The sequence below is a fragment of the Hylobates moloch genome, unplaced genomic scaffold (assembly GCF_009828535.3).
Source record: "Hylobates moloch isolate HMO894 unplaced genomic scaffold, HMol_V3 SCAFFOLD_11, whole genome shotgun sequence".
Lineage (NCBI taxonomy): Eukaryota > Metazoa > Chordata > Mammalia > Primates > Hylobatidae > Hylobates > Hylobates moloch.
In genome coordinates this window covers 20,027,059-20,044,259 of record NW_026652286.1, presented here as the reverse complement: position 1 = coordinate 20,044,259, position 17,201 = coordinate 20,027,059, and the positions used below count along the sequence as shown (strand labels likewise).

Here is a 17,201-nt window from a genome sequence, read left to right as displayed (position 1 = left end):
AATTCCAGTAAAGGTTATGGTTACATTTCAACAAGTGTCTCTTTCCTTTCTCTTACCTCTCCCGCTAACCCAGAGGTAAATTTACCAAAAAAAAAAAAAAAAAAGTCTTAAGCAAGGCATTTGCAAAATCAGAAAACAGGAACAGGAGTTTAGTGATTGTTTTTAAAAGGTGCTGTTCCCAGGGTCAAAACTTTGTAGTGTAATTTCAACATGCTATGTTACCTATTATGTGTAATGTCTTGAAGCGCTACATGTCATAACATCAGAAATCTCCAACCTAAAAATTATGTTGCATGAGATAAGCATTGAAGGCACACACGTTCAGAGAAATTAAATCTGTAATTATGCCTCAATAAATTAAAATGTAAAGACATATCAAATTGTAAGACCAAAATGGCTTTTGACCTTACAACAAACTCATATAAAAATAGATTTTTTGATAATAATAAAGGGGAGAGAGACATTTTGCAGGATATTGAGCCAGTAGGGAGGGGTCTTATTTAACAGCATGTCGCCTTTTATAGGCAGTTAGAAAATCAACGTTCCCAATTACATATTACTTTGCTTTAAAAGATTACTAGGAGGATTAATAAACACTCAGAAATATGCCTTTCTTCGCTTCTGGCCAAGAACATTCCCGCGTGCTTGTCAGAAAATGTTCTTTGGTTGCTACTGACATTGAGGAGTAAGTGCAGGATAACTAGAGGACCCTAAAATAAGATCCAAGAAGCCCTAACACACCACCAATCGAGGCTTATCAAAGCTCTCCCAGCGCGAGGAAAACTTGCATAGAAGCCAAACAAGAACGAGGAGTCAAAATCCACCGACGACGAGTCGCACGCCCCACCGAGCTGGAGTCAGCAGCACCATTCAACAAGTCCCTCCTACCAGCTCTTTAAGGGATCCCGCAAAACCTTCCTTTACCACTTCCCCACCCCCAGCCTCCCGCCTCCAGTAGCTGCTCTTGGCAGCATGGCCGGCAGAGGGCACCCTCTACCTTCCCTAGCTTCGTTCTCCGGGTCCCCTCCTCCTCCTCGCCTCCCCTCCACCCAGGTCCCTCATCCCCGCTCCACCCCCAACACACAAACACTGCATCCTCCAGTTCACCCTCGCAGCCCCGAGGCTTCTTCCTTAGGGATGCCCCTAGTCTGTAATCTCCCCTTCTTCTTGCCCGTCAGGCACAGAGCCCCCAGTCCTCAGCTATTTCCTTCCAGGCGCAACTCACTCACCCATTCCTCTTCCCGGCTCTGCATCCCCAGAGACGAACAAAATCAAGAATCCCCCACGTACATCCCACCCACTCCCCGAAAGTCAAAACTCTTAACTTCCCTGGAGGGCGCTTCAGAAGAGGGGCGCAGGATGGGTAGAGATGTGGGTTCGGCCCGCCCGAGAATCTTGCAGACCCTTTCAGTTCCCAGCGGTAGGAATTCCGCCTCCCAAGTTTTCCAAGCTACATTGGCTTCGGACTTGTAAGTCCACTTCAGTCTCAACTCCTTGGGAGCAGGTAGCCGTGTGCAGCTCCGGGGACGGGATGTGGGCTGAAGGCGCAAGCTTCCCTCCCACTCCCCGCGCAAGTCGGCGCGGGGACCACCCAACCCCTGAAAGGATTCCTAGCCTAGCCCCAGCACCCTCCTCTCAATCAGGGCCCCCGACAGCTCTAGCCCCCTAAGTCTCTCTCGACTCCTCCTGGGCTGGGGGAGGGCTGCGAGGGATCCCCGGGTCGCCGTCTTTGCTCCCATTACGCAGCTCTGGGTCTCCTCCAGGCCTTCTCTCCTCTACTTCGTGACTTCCCCGGGTCCCTTTTTCCCTCGTGGTGCCCGCTGACCTTCTGGGTTGTGGGATGGGGGAGAAAACTCCCCAGGAGTAACTCCAAATCGTCCCTTCTACCGGAGGGGAAGAAAGGAGACTGGCCTCGTCCCACAACTTTGCGGGGGGGGGGGGTTCCCCAGTCAACTTTCTCCCGCGGACGGGCAGCTCCTGCACCAAGCCCCACGCCCGGCGCTTGCCTACCTCGGGGTCCACACAAAGCTCACGGGTCCCCGGCGGCGGAGTCACATCGTGGTTCCGATTCTGGCTCCAGCGCCCAGCCCCGGTCCCCGTCGCGGTGCTGCTCCCCGCCGGCCCCACAGCAGCGGTGGCAGCTGCATTCAAGTGTCTCATTAAAGCCTCCCGAGCAGGAGGTGGGGGGGCGCACTGGGCTGGCTCCTCTGTCCGGACCGGGAGCCCGAGGCGCTACGGGGTGCGCGGGACAGCGAACGGGCGGGTGCGCCCGGGCGCGGCGGCGGCGGCAGCGGCGGGGACCCGGAGCTCCAGGCTGCGCCTTGCGCCCGGGTCAGACATTATTTAGCTCTTCGGTTGAGCTTCGATTGGTCAAACGGCGCCGCCCCCCCGCCCCCCTCCCCCCGCTCGCCCGCGCTACTGATACCCGTTCGGGGCGGCCGCTTAAAGGGAACGCCGCGTCTTTTCCTCGCCCGGGGAACCGAGGGGCGCCCGGGACTCCCCGCTCCCCCGGGGCCTGTCCTCACCTCCTCCCCCAGGGCCCCGCGACATCGCCCTGAGAGTCCTGCGCCCTCCCGGGGCGCCTTGGGCAGGACGCCCGCGGCTTCGAGGGGTGTTCCAGCCCCAGCCCCAGCCCCGGGGAACCCCGCGTCCCGCACCCTCTGCAGAAACCCCGGCTGTGGGCGCTGGGGCGGGAGGGAGCGAGTGAGAATAGCACGCCCCGAGGTCTTGCTCCCCTAGCTTTCAACTCTCCCCTTCCTCCCCATCCCAGCACCCAAGTTCTCTGGGAGAGGGCGTGCGTTTCCCGGGCCACAGACACACCTTCCCGCACCTTCCTGCACTACGGAGCTTGCGAACGCGAGCACACAATGAAATCGCACAGAGCATGGGGGCTATTGGTTTACTCTGCTGCCTTAAACACGCCGGCTTAAACAGAGTTCGCGCACTGACCTCTCTAGAGTTTGCCTAATAGGAATTCAATCAAGATAATAACAGCATTTTTTATTGATGAACGCCCCCAGATAACGTTACACCAAGTTACTTGTTCCAGCCAGGAAGCCCAGGCAATGACAGACCTCGCTAAAGCCACACGCTTTCTAGCCGACCAAACAGAAAAACGGAAAGAGAAAGAAAGAAAACAAACCCACCTTTTCAGTCACTACTTGTCAAAGTAACCATCAAGGCAGCTGCTCCGGGAAAGACTTCGGCCCCAAAACTCCCAGACTCTATTATTTTTTCACGTTCCCTTCGCTTCATTAAAGGGGGGAGGGGGCGCGAGTCTTTGGTGCCCGGTATGTACTCCTTCTGTTCTGCAGCAAAGAAGTTAAATTATTGATAGTGGAAATTGCATGGCGGAGGTAATACTCGCACCCCATCAGCGAGAAGCTCCATTTGATCTCGGCAGAGGCAGGGAGATTTCATGCTAGTTCGCCGGGGGGAGCGGCAGCGAGAGCAGCCCTCTCCGCGGTGAATGGGAAAGTGGGTGGGAGTCCACGAGAGGGCTCCACGGTGCCTTGACGTGCGCTGTCATATGATACCTCCGCTGCCTCGAAATAGACACTCTAGTGCACGAATTACCAGAATCAAAATTCAGCGCATTTAAAATGATACATCTTTTATTAGAAGAGTTCCGTTCCAGGGCATTGCATGCTTTTGCAGATGTTTTCACTTCCAGCCCCAGCAAACACACATATAAGCTAACCCTTTTAATAACGAACCAGGGCAACCAAGATAACTAAAAAGTCTTCTGCTTTAACCAGAGTGGGGGTAGGTGATTCGAGGGTGGGGGCAGAACTGGCTCAGTTAATCCTCCCCCGCCCTCCACCCCCACCTGCCCTCAGCAAAAGAGCAAATAGCCTTTCGGGTTCTCATTTGCCTGTAGCCAAGACCCTTGAAGAAAACTTAATATGGCTAGGGTCCAGAGGACATTTTCAATTATCCATGTGATGAACTCTGTCAACCGTCTACCTGTGTTTCTGCTTTAAAGTTGAATTTTCTTCTCGTTAGTTCAATCAACCAATTTGTGTAGACCTTAAAATTTAGCATAAAGAACAAGACAGCAGTACCGTACTTAACTTGGAGTCCCTGGTCCTCCTCAGAGCATAAAAATCACCTGGGTGAGTGTTAAAATGAAGGTCCCTCCTCCTGAAATTGTGATTTAGTAGGGGTGGGGCAGGCTCCAGGAATTATAATTTTAATAAATACCACAAGCAATTCGAATGCAGACAGTCTGAAGTCACACTTCGAGAAACACTCTCTTGGGGGTACAACACTGGGTATCAGAGGAATCTCCCACCAAGCCCACACCCAAATTCTGCAGGCAGCTTTCTGTGTATGTGCATTTTTCTGTAATCTCAAGGGGGTTTGACCTAATAATTGCGAAGACTCATTGCTGTAAGAATTTCCCTAAAGACTCCAACATTAATTTTGCTAAAGGGAAAGATTTATAAACAGTTTCCTTTCCTGGACCCTCTTGTGGTTACCAAGAATGTGCTGTTGAACTGAATATATAATATTATTACATACTCAGTTCAATTTACCTAAGGGTTTACAGTTAACAAAATGAATTCACTAACATTAGCTATTTTAGAACTTCTAAAGACTAGTGACAGAAATTATTTACCCGTTTTATAAAGAAGAATCCGATCCTCTGCCAGGAAATAATTTACCCACGTTCACACAGTGAAGTACTGGGGACAAGACTTCAGTGAACTCAAGAATTCCTTCTAGAAATAACCCTGCTTCCATCTCCCCCACCCCCTAAGTGAAGCTATCTGTTCCTTGGAAGTGTTATCAGAATGTGTGATCATTCAGAGCGCCTTTGCAAATTGTTGGACTAAATAGTCAAATTATTCAAATATATGCATATTCTTCGAGTGTCACACATTTAGCTTTGCACCTCTGTCAACTTGACAGAGCACATGACCAATACAAACTACCCTACAGCACAGATGGCAGAGTTTATTGTGGAATATTTAATGTATGTGAAATACGCAGGCTAACGAGAAAGCAATAAAGGACAGAGGGCATGAAGCTGGATACCGTTACCCCAGAGACCCTCTGAGTTGGTTCCCAGGTTGTAAGCTGAATGCAGACACAATTTCTTTTAGTAGCACAATACAATTTAAAAGGCTAGTGTTATACATTTAAAAAAAAAATACTTGTACTACATTATAAAGGACTGGAGGAACCCTACTCCAAACTTTAACTTTGTTAACTTCAAACTGATGCTTCACATTTGCTTTAAAATGAGTTCTACCCTCAGGTTTTTAAGCTCAATTGTAATTTATTTCCTTCCTGAAAAATACCTGGCAAGTTAATGCCAGGAATCTAAGCTAGCATTCTGAATGCTGCTCACTTAGAAGTTATGGCAAATCTTTTTCCTGCTAAATTCACATTGGCACGTCAGCATTTCTGCTGAAGGAAAAAGTGTTCTCATTTCCCAGACTCTGATTGGGTGGGTCTATGGCCAATCTTCTTATTCCTACTCTCCCTTGACATTATATAAATAAATGTGTGTATCTTCGCTTTCCAGTGTGTGGTGCAGTTTTACTGAGGAAAAGACAGAGGAGTCAGAAATGTCAGGGATATTTAGAAAGAAAAGAAGATCAAATGCCAATTCAGATAACCATGATGAATCACACCTCTTAACACTTCTAAGCATTTCCAAACTTTCTGATTTGTGATTATAGCATTACCAAAACTGTAAGTGACCAGACTTAAAACGCATACTTATTTGCCTTAAAAGTACATCTTACATTCAAAAACAATGAAGCCAAGGTAAACAAAATTGTACCAGTACCTTGCATGGAATTCTAAATATTATTTTTAATTTGCTGAATTCAGATTGCATAGAGATAATTTTGGAGGTCTAAAATCAAACTTTTTACAAAATTATTTCCCTATTGTGGGCAAGGATGATGCTGAGAATACAGAGCATGCGTTTCTTATTCTTCTTAAAAATTGGCCTCTGGCATGATGGATGTGTTAGGAGCAAAGTTTCCAAGTTTATAATCTGAACATTTTCTCTATTACTAAAATGAGGGAAAGTTTCACAGCTTGAAAAAATAATGCTACTTATTTCACTTTTGTGGGGCTTAAAAATTAATTGTGAATTCGTCTGAATCTATTTCTTTTTGGTTATGTTCTAATATGATCCTAACCCAACATTCCAGGGGGGACAAAGGTCAGGAAGAAATTTGAATTCCCATCTATTCTTGTCAGGAAATATAAACTAATCCTCATTACCCAAGTGGGAACAGAGGTAGTAGGCTTGACATTGACATGTTTTTTCTATTAATAATTTTAATTGGCTGAGGTCAATTCTATCACTATAAGCATTTTATATTTAATTATGTTTATTTAAGCTTCCTAGTTACTCCTACCTTTAGTCTTCCTTGCAAGAAAAAACAAAATAAGTTGTCTAGTCTAGTATCAAATAAGTTGGCCTAAAAAAACTGTTGAAACTTTCCGTAATTAGCATAGGGAAAATACTAAGTAAACAGAAAACCCTGCTGCTGAGCAGAGTGGCACAGGTGTTTTCAAATTCATCCTGGATAATTTGAAAGGCCCAGTCCAATGTTAAACTATGTCACTCGCAATCCTTGAAATTCTTGTATAAGGCCTGTCCTGAGAAAAACCTTAAGGGAGAATTAATTTCCCTATTCATGAGATGTTACGTTCTCACTAAGCTTTTTATGAAACATAAGAATAGCTCTATACCATACCCAAATGTGTTCAAATTGGTCAACACCTGTTACAGGAGTTATGTAACCAGGCGTAGCCATTAGTGGCAGACAAAAGAAAGGAACCACAGCAAGAAACTTTTAGAAGGGCCAAGACTAGGAGAGTAGAACAAGAGGGTCAAAAACTGATCCCATCTGGGAATAATACTTAGTTGGATCAAGAAAAACAGCATAGAAACCATTAAGAAACTGTTGAGACTAGACCCCCAAACATATGAGAATCATCAACTTGTAGCCCTCCAAGTTACCAGATTTGTGCTGAGAACATTTAAAAATTAATAATGAAGAATAAATTTGGTTTACTTGTTGTAATATTTCTATAAGCATGGTCAGAAGGGATGTTAGGTTGTGGGCATAAGTTAGAGCTGACAGTAATAAATAGCTGTGGTATTAGTTGGTTTTGCTAGGAGAAAAGCCGTGAGAAGAATTAACAAATTTAAACCAAAGGGTTTCAGGACATTGAATCAGATGAAAGATGAATATTAGCTTATTTTTGAGACTCACCTATTTAGGCTGTGTGATGATTGGAGTGAGAGATTTTCTACAGCCAAATTTTATATTCTTCATGAAAAAAATGAAAAAGAAAAATATGCAAAAAGAATTTAGAAAAAAAATAACTGAACTTCCTAAAGTCTTATTTTAAAAACACACACTAAGAATTTGGCCTACTTTCATGTGATTCTGACACATGAATCTACACAGCACTCTTTGGTGGTCTTTTTGACCAAGGACTTGGGCAGGATGTGCAACTGGCCCTCTTTCTACCTCCAGATAGCACAGGTATGGTGAGAATGAAATCCTTAATAGTGCATGGTTGTGAAGAATGGGTTAGGCTTTAGATTAGTCTGGCATACAGAATCATTTGGAAACATCTGAAACTCCTGACTTTCTCAACTTTAGTTGCCTTTTACTTCATAGTTACAGTCATTCAGTTGATGAAAGATTGCTGAGTATCTACTATCTGTCAGGAGGCTATTCTATGGGCTGATACAGGTAGATGCATAAAATACATTTTAGCCCTTTACATGCTCATATTCTAGAACATAAGAGTTGTATTTTAATCCATGGTGCCACTTGCAAATTTGTTAAGTCTAGGAAGTTTTGTTTTGTTTTGTTTTGTTTTGTTTTATTTTCCCTTGCTAAAGGTTTGGTGTGCATAAAGATGATGGTAAACATGCCCCTAGTGGCCAGGGGGTGGTAGTGATGGACAAGAAACTTGCTCCCAAAGCTGGAGTGGCGCTTGGATGCTGGGGATGGCCCACCATGGTTAATCAGTCCCCAGTTATTTTGGTTAGCAGTGTTTTACAAAAGGTAGACAAAAGAGAAGGCGTGGATAGGGTGGGAGGGAGGAAATGAGACAATTTTTGTTTGAGGCAAATAATTTTTCTAAATATGATAGATAGACCCATAAAAGACAGATCCAGAAGGGATCTTAAGAGATTATCTCATCTTCCTCACTATTTATAGGCCTATCACTGCAGACCAGGGAAGTAGACTACACATCCTTCTTCTGGGGAGCTATCTAGAATCCAGCAATGCTGGTGCTTGGAAGTCCTCACTTGTAATGCATTTTTGTTCCTGTTGCAATTTATATCTTATTTCATTTCATTCAACCTTAGTGAAGATGGAGAACAGCTGCTTACTAACCTCCTTGTGTTATTAAGTCACCATTCAGACTTTTCTCATAGCAAAAGATCAGATCTCACAACCTTTCTTCATAAACTCCAACTTTCAACCTATTAATCATTTCCCTTGGTCTACCCTGGACCTCCTCCAAGATTTCTATATTTTTCTGAAAATGTGGAGCCCCAAACCAGACATGTGTGTGAAATTATCCAGGGCTCAGGAAACACAGGAGTCATGAATTATCTGAACACAGCTGTTGGGAAAAACTAAAGGGAAGATTCAATCAGATTGACAAATCCTCCCCTTGCAACTTGGAGACAAAGTAGTGGTTGTTTAATAAAAAGATGAGCCTTCATAACAAAGCTATGTCTTCTGTCCTTAGCTTTTAAATGAAGCATTATTTTCAAAAGAAACAACTCTTGAATAGAACATTTAGCTTTCACTGTTTTCCCCCTCAACAAAATTGTTTAAGAACCGGTGGCTTTTCTGTACTCCACTTAAAATCCCCAGTTGTAGACCTCTCACATTTAAATTGGATTTGTGCTTTCATATTCTCAGGTGCTTATTATATACTGATATAATTTCTCTCAAAGGTAAGGTCTATGAAATACTACACTACTTTCGAAGCTTTACCTTTCACCTAAATTGAACCATTTCTTTTCATTTGGTCTGCACACAAATTCCAGTTAGAATAAAGTGAATAAAACTAAGTTGAATTCAGTAAAAAAGAATTATGCTAACCTACATGATACCTAGAATCAAGTCTTCATAAACTCATTAAGTATGTCTCCATTATGGCCTTACAACCCAATGTGACCAAATCATGGGATCAGCAGAAATATTGTTCCCATTACCCAGGAGATATTCCATGGTGTCTGTAAAATCAATCCAATTGGCCTAAGAAGACATTAAGCCAGATATAGAATAAAGCTAACACTCTAAAAAGAAATGGGGTAGCAGAGGAGAACGTTTACTTCCTCTTCATAATACTACCTTGAGAAATTGTCCGGGGACTTTGTAACCAAAAAGAGACTACTACAAGTGTTTGCTGTAAGTAGGTACTTCTGAAACCTTAGTCAGCCAGTGAGAGGCACCAAGAAGCTCTAAGTCTAGTTGGATATAGGAAAGGCTGATGCTGATACAGAAGAATAGGACAAATATAATGTTTCATAAAAGTTGAAGACAGAGAGATGGGGTGGAATGGGGAATGAATTGGTGAGAGCACAGCCATTGATTTAAATTCCAGCCCCCATAATTGTTTTTTGTTTGGTTGGTAGTCACTGCCATGTATGTACTCTGGGAAACGACTTCTTTTTTGCTGCTTGGACAGTAGTCATGACCTGGGAATGGGGGTGGTGTGTGTGGGAGGTGAGGTATCATATGGCTAGATATCCAATTCTGGAAGTCGGATGTCGATGCCATGATTCAAACTAAATATATTTCTGAGACACAAACTAAGACCATTGTCAGTTTTCCTCAAGATAGTTTCCATGCTGAATTAGAAAAATGAAGACCAACACTTCCTTTATTACCAGATTTCATGTGTCCCCCAAATGCAGTAAAATGTTTAATATTGAGGATCTTTTATTTCATAGGCATATTTTCCTGAAGGCCTTGAGAAGAATGAGCCAAACATATGACCATCCACTGGCCTTTTTAATTTAAATAAGTTCCAAGTGTAAACAACTGAAGTTAGCTTTGCATTGTTTGTCCCTTTATGTTGATACTAAATACTGATTTGAACTACTATTCTCACATAATAAACATATTCTTATAGCATTATAACCAGATTGTGGATGTAGATCATGTTAGAACTACTTAGCAAGCCAAATTTCCATTACCTTCCATCTTGTCCGCACACAAAAACTAATTAGAGCAAAGTGAGTAAAAATAAGTTGAATTCCATAAAGAAGAATCATGCTAATCTACATGATGCCAATTTATCTCAAAAGTATGTACAAGTTTGACATATTCTTGACTATTTCCTAGATTAATATTTTTTCTAATGTTTCTTTTTATTATTGTACTTTTGGAAATTCATATTGTTATTTATATGATTTTGCTGTTTCTAGAAAGAATTTATAAAACATCAAATTTACCCTTTAGTTAATTGATGTTTATAAGAGCACAATTTTAGAAGAATATTTAGTAATAAAAGTTAATCACAAAAGCAGAATTATATGTATGGATATTATATGAGGAACAAAGAAATTGCTCCAAAGAGTATTTAGTTGGAACATAAGGTGGTTTTAAAAATAAAAATTTTAAATGAGCAAACATTTTCTAACATTTTAAGAGTAGGGATATTAATAGATATAATTAATTTTAGAATTCGTCTTTTTTTTTTTTTTTTTTGATATAGAGTCTCACTCTGTCGCCCAGACTGGAGTGCAGTAGCGCAATCTTGGCTCACTGCAACCTCTGCCTCCTGGGTTCAAGCAATTCTCCTGCCTCAGCCTCCTAAGTAGCTGGGATTACAAGCATAGGCCACCATGCTTGGCTCATTTTTTAAGTTTTAGTAGAGACAGAGTTTCACCATGTTGGCCAGGCTAGTCTCGAACTCCTGACCTCAGGTGGTCCACCCGCCTCAGCCTCCCAAAGAGCTGGGATTACAGGCATGAGTCACCGCACCTGGCTAGAATTCCTCTTTTATTTCTTGATCACTTTAGGGAAAATATATTAGTCGTTGTTCTTTTCTTGGGGTGGAGGATCAGGAGTGAAAAGAATTTTGTCACTGAAAATCAAATAAAGCTGTTGTCAAATCTCAGCTAAAAGAACCAAATGAAGTAACCCTGAAACAAGTAATAATACAGGAATCAATGAAAACTTGAAGTTTCAAGTTTTAGCTAGTGTCTCAATAGTCATAAAGTAACTATAGGATATTTAAGAAGTATAAAGTATAATTAGTTTTGTCCTACCATTTTGAAATTAATAATATCTGATTAGAATGCTATTAAAGTGTTGTTATGCTTATGTTTTAGTAATTAATCTGTTTTTAATTTTATTTTGAACATTAAAGTAATTAAAATCTTGCATAGACTGTCCATTGTTTCCTTTTGATGTGACTATTAGGAAATAGAAGAAATAGCTTTGTCATATGATATTATTTTAAGGCCCAGATAGTAGTCAAAAGAACTTGGGTCCTAATTTAAAACTGTCAGTTTCTGGCCATGTAACCTGGGCAAGCGACTTCACTAGCCCAAGGTTGTTCAGATAGATACCGTAAGGGCCACATAATTGTTTATTGAATAAATTGATAGATCTACCACTGTGCACCTCAGTTGCCCAATCAATCAAATGAGGTCAGTGGGCTACAAACTGAGTTTGCTAAACCTGGCAACACTTTCAGACCTTATCTCAGAAAGAAGAGATGATTTAGGTGATTTCAATGCATGAGGGGAATCAGTGAACTAGATCATTTGTAAGGTACTTTTTCTATCGAAATTTGAACTCCAAGTTTAGTTTACCAAATGATATACAGTTCCTGAGCCAAGGTAAGGACTTATAGTCTACCAGCCATCATATTACTGAGTTATCTCTGACAAAGCTTTAGGTGGACTTTTTCATATATCAAAATGTACTTCAAGATTCTCCTTTTTTGCTAGGCTGCTTTCAGAGCTCTGGGACATATCAAATCCATTATGTGTTCATGGTGTCCTTCCCTGAATAAATTAGAGTGGAGGTGGGATGAAGTCTCTTCATGGACTTCCGCATCTTTGATTACTTATATGCCTTTGGCAGCTCTGCAAAGACCACTGACTTGTGTGCTAAGACATACCAGTATGCATCCAATCCCTCATTTAAAAACCACATCTTTCTAGGAGCTGCTTTCTAGGAGGAAGATGGATGAAATAAATATATCAGGAAGATGCCCACGTAGATATGCAACTCCCTTACCCAGAATATATCCCAGCTTAGTTTCTAGAGCTAGTATCCAGAGTTCTGAGTTGGTGCAAAGACACAAAGGACCCAGACACCAATTCCTGGCATGCTCCCAAATGAGATGCTGTTTTCAGGAAAGTTCCAAGTTTGGAGTGGATCCTTTGGAGGAAGAGCATTGAATTGCACAAGGAAAGCCAATAAACATTCTAGTCCCCAACAGGGACTATAAGCCTTGTAATTACGTTTTAGACTGTGCTTGTCCATCCTCTTCTTCTCCATATCTGTAAACAACATGTTAGCTTTGGAGGTTTGTCATCCACTGTGTGTCTTTGGAGAGGGTGTTCCTCATCACAGCATCTGCAGTATTATAGCCAGTAACAGTTCGCAAAGGCAAACTTATGAAATAGCTTCTAAACATACTAAATCCTAATCCAAACAATTTATAACGTTTCTTACTCAATAACTCTCAGAAGTCAACTAACTTGGAACTGCCCTAAACAAGTTAAGAAAGGAGTCAGACATCATCCATTGGGTCAATAAACTAAAGTGGAAGGAAGAACATGCAGGTGAAAAGTTTCAGATTCTAATCTCTTCATTGACTATATACTTATGTCTGGATCATTCTGTATCTTGATAGTGTTTTAAGTGTGATGATAATTATAATAATAAAAGCTAAGATTGAATAGTGATTTGCAGATTAGTGATTAAAAAAAGGGCTTTGACATTGGACAGACCTAGGTTTGAACCCAGCTTTGCCACTTATTGGCTCTGCTAACTTAAGATAGTTAATTAATTACTGATGCCTCAGTTTCCTTATCTTTAAAAGAAAAATAATCATCTTAGCCTAGAAAGATTGTTGTGAGGATTCGATGAACTATGGAAATGCAGAATGCTCACCATAGTGAGCTCAACAAAGTTAGATTTTATTATTAATGTATATGATCCTAACAAAACATTTTAATACTTTTTCCATTTTATGATTATGAAAACTGGGCTTCAAAAAGGGTAGGTGTCAATTAGCTATTTGAAAATCTCTCATTGGGTAGCAAAGATCAAAATGATTCTAAAGTAGCACTCCTGGAAATGAATTGTGAGACTCATAGCCATCTCAAAGAGTTGTGGTCAAGATCTTGTAAGAAAATGTGTGTGTAAACCATCTGATAATGGGAGACCCAGATTAAATCTGGGTGGTAGCTATAAGATGGGGAGGCACAACTTTATAATGGACTTTGGAACCAGAAAACTTTGGGTTTGAAGTTTAGCTTCTCCACTTCAGATTTTCTGTGTTAGCTTGGGCAAGTTACTTAAATTCTCTGAGCTCTAGTTTTCTTAATCTATCTCTGAGAGTTACTTTGAGAGTTAAGTAATATATGCCAAATACAAAACAAATAACAGTACTGGATGAATGCAGAATAAATGTCATCCCACATCATTATAATTTCCCATGGTGTAGTAATGACAAACAGGAAGAGTTTCAGTAATCTCTTGGGTTAGTGAGGTCAGAACAGGTATCTTAAGCAATGCTGAGTTAATGACCAGAATCTGAACTTTTTATCTTTTTCAGTGGAGTGATGGATTGCTAGGGTAATGGGGTTGTGCTGGTGATACTAAAGATAAATGTTAGAGTAATAGCAAGCTCATTCAATAGAAACATGCTTACCATACCCTGGCCTTCTCAGTATTTGGTCCTTTCCCCACTTGGCAGCTTGTCTAATGGCAAATGTGGATTTTAAAAGTTTTCTCCCAATGCCAGTTTCCTTTTGCCAGGAAGGAAACGACAATGGCTAATGTTGACATTGACTAAATTAACATTTCTGAATCTACGCTGTGCTAATAAGTGCTTCTCAAGTGTTCTCTTGTTAAATATGTGTGGGAAATGTTACACAGTAGTATTTGCATGCTTTCTCACCAGTATACATCACAGACACCTTCATATCACATGTCAGTTTTATAGATATTTCAAAATACATTGATACTTATCATTACTTCAAAATTATAATATTTACCTTGCTGTTAGATCTTATTTAATGTATTAAAAAGCATATATATTACTTTATCACACATATGTTATTTTAAATGTTTTTATAACTGTACATCAATGCCACTGGCTTCCTTTGTAATCTTATACATTTATTTCATTCACTTAGAATTTTTTTTTTTTTTTTTTTTTGAGACAAAGTCTCACTGTGTCATCCAGGCTGGAGTGCAGTGGCTGATCTCGGGTCACTGCAACCTCTACCTCCCAGATTCAAGTGATTCTCGTGCCTCAGCCTTCCAAGTAGCTGGGATTAAAGGTACATGCCAGCACGCCCAGCTAATTTTTTTTTTTTTTTTTTGTAAAGACACGGTTTTGCCATGTTGGCCAGGCTGGTCTGGAACTCCTGACCTCAAGTGATCCACCCACCTTGGCCTCCCAAAGTGCTGAGATTACAGGCATGAGCCATAGTGCCTGGCCCCATTTAGACATTTTTATGAGAAGGGTTTACATAGGCTTCACCAGACTGCCAAGAGAGTTGAGTCCATGGCATGAAAGTCATTACAATGGGCAATTCTTTCTTTCTTTTCTCTTTCTTTTTTTTTTTTTCTCTTTTGCCAGGCTGGAGTGCAATGGCATGATCTCGGCTCACTATAGCCTCTGCCTCCATGGTTCAAGTTATTCTCCTACCTCAGCCTCCCGAGTAGCTGAGATTACAGGCATGAACCACTAATTTTTTGTATTTTTAGTAGAGACAGGGTTTTGCCATGTTGGCCAGGCTGGTCTGGAACTCCTGACCTCGAGTGATCCACTCACCTCGGCCTCCCAAAGTGTTGGGATTACAGGCGTTAGCCACCACGCTGGGCATCAGAGCAATTCTTAAACATTGATTATGGAAGTTATTGGCAAGGAAGAAGTCCTTAGCAGAGGAGGAAGGTGAAAGCAGAAGAAATCATTGTTTCCTACTAAAGTAGCCAGAACAACAATGAGCATTGAAGGTAGAGAACAGTCAATTCAAGAGCCCCTGTATAATTAGAACTCCATTGTGACTTCCCTTTTTATTTCTCAATTTTTTTCCACATTCTCTTTCTTTTCTCTATTCACTCACACAGCAATGCCCTATCCCAAAGTCTTTGGATGTTTGTGGCACCTTTCTGCAATCACCTAATTTGTGTATTTTTTCCCCACAGTAACCTTGTTACTTAGAGACAGGAGGTGGTTGATATATTTCCTTGAAGAGGGAGGAATCAATTCTAACTTCTTTTGCTACTGATGAGCATGGTGCTACAAGGAAATTTCTAGATAGCATAACATTATAACATTCACTCTGGGAACAAAGATCTCAGAGCATTTTCTGCTGCTGTTTAGGAAAATTGTTGGATCACCTTTCCCAGGATGCGAAGATTTTGGAGTGGATTTAACATTCACTCAGAGGTTAAAAACTTTGACAAAGTACATTTTACTTCCTGTAGTGGTCTGGGAAATGCCCAGAGTGGATCAAAATGTCCTGTACAAGCTACAGCTTTCTCCCAGCTTCAGGCTGAATTGTTAAATCCAGAGGTCACATGTTACTAAACTGCTGGTTTTTAGACACTAGACTTTGAAGATTTTTTATTTTTAAATTAATACTTTGTAATATATTTTGCCATTTGTCTAAAATAGAATTCAAGAATGATGTCTGTTATGCCTAGTGCATCAGAAGTTATTTTAAATATGGCATCTTTATAAAAGTCAATAGCTGCCTCATCAAAGGGCAATCATGTCTAGTGTGGGTGGCTGTGCCAATTGTTTTTGAACTACTGCAGCAATCTAGCCAATCCCAGGGAATGGCTTGCAGTCTTTTTACACCCACATTTTTTTTCTTAATTATCTCCACCAGGCTGAGTTAGTTAAGGACAGATCTATAGCATTTCCTGGATGTCAAAATGCCCACACACCTTCTGCAATCCTTGGGCTATCTGCTCCCTTTCATGTTTCTTTTGGCTTGTCCATCTAATTATCTATTATCATGTGTATATAATGCATTATTCATGAGACCCAGGCAATTTCAGGATGTAATATCTTTGATTTTAAAAGGAAATGACCTGAAAAATTATAACTTCTGCTTGCACAAAGAAAATAAGCAGTAAATTTGACAGCAGGTCTTCCATCGCACCACCTGCTTTTAAAAATAATCTGCAGAAATTTGAGATCATTCTCTAAATTAAAACTTTCCTAGCCATCATTCCATAAACGAACAGGTTCAACACGTAGATTCCTTCTATTCTGGGTTCAAATATGTTACTTGGATTTTTTTCATGATATACTTCTTAACAAGTTAAAAATTTGTGGTACCCAAAATTGTAAATCATCAAAGGTTAGGGTAACTTAGGCCTTAATTTCCCCTACACCGCAAGAAACAGTTATAGACTATATCTTTTATATCACTCAAACTTGGAACGGAAGTGGAATTTAGAGTTTATTCTGAGAACATCTCTTTTGTTTTATGTGTGAGGAAGCAGAGATCAAGAGTGACTGATTGACTTTTTTGGGTACTGACCAGCGGTTGGAAGTAAAGCCTAAACTCAGGCTTTTAATCTTATTCACTGTGTTCTCTTGAAAAAAGGAATCTTATGAGTCCAGAAGTCTGTCCCCTTCTAAGGATTGGAGCAAATACAGAGACCAGTCTTTGTCTCTAGGCCACAAGATCCACCGAGATAGGGACCATTTGGTCTTGTTTATTCTTGAATCTCCATATTGTAATATAGTTCCTGGCACATAATGGCAAACTATGTGTTGCCAATTAATACTTACAAAATAAAATTATGAATGCTAGGAGTCTCCATAGAAAGTATACCTTTTGGGCAAAACAGGAAATGGTCAGCCAAGCTCATGATCCACATAAGTATCAGAACATCTACCAAGATAAACAAGTACCCAGTGTCCAAGACTGGGATGAAATTCCAGAGGGTCGAAAGAAAACAAGCCAGCATGAA

The 17,201-nt window shown here is 41.0% G+C and overlaps 1 protein-coding gene across 3 annotated transcripts in view; it reads right to left on the bottom strand.

Moving 5' to 3' along the window:
* The window catches only part of BDNF (brain derived neurotrophic factor), a 67,868-nt gene that overhangs the window by 45,324 nt on the left and 5,343 nt on the right, over positions 1–17,201 (bottom strand). The window contains exon 1 of one of the 3 annotated variants that reach the window (XM_058446878.1): positions 2,821–2,886. The exons of 1 other annotated variant lie outside the window; for it this stretch is intronic. In XM_058446878.1, coding sequence (XP_058302861.1) covers positions 2,821–2,886 — 66 coding nt within the window. Of the gene's footprint in view, positions 1–2,010; positions 2,319–2,820; positions 2,887–17,201 lie in introns of those variants that run through there. One more of the 3 variants, XM_032166370.2, reaches the window with a different exon arrangement.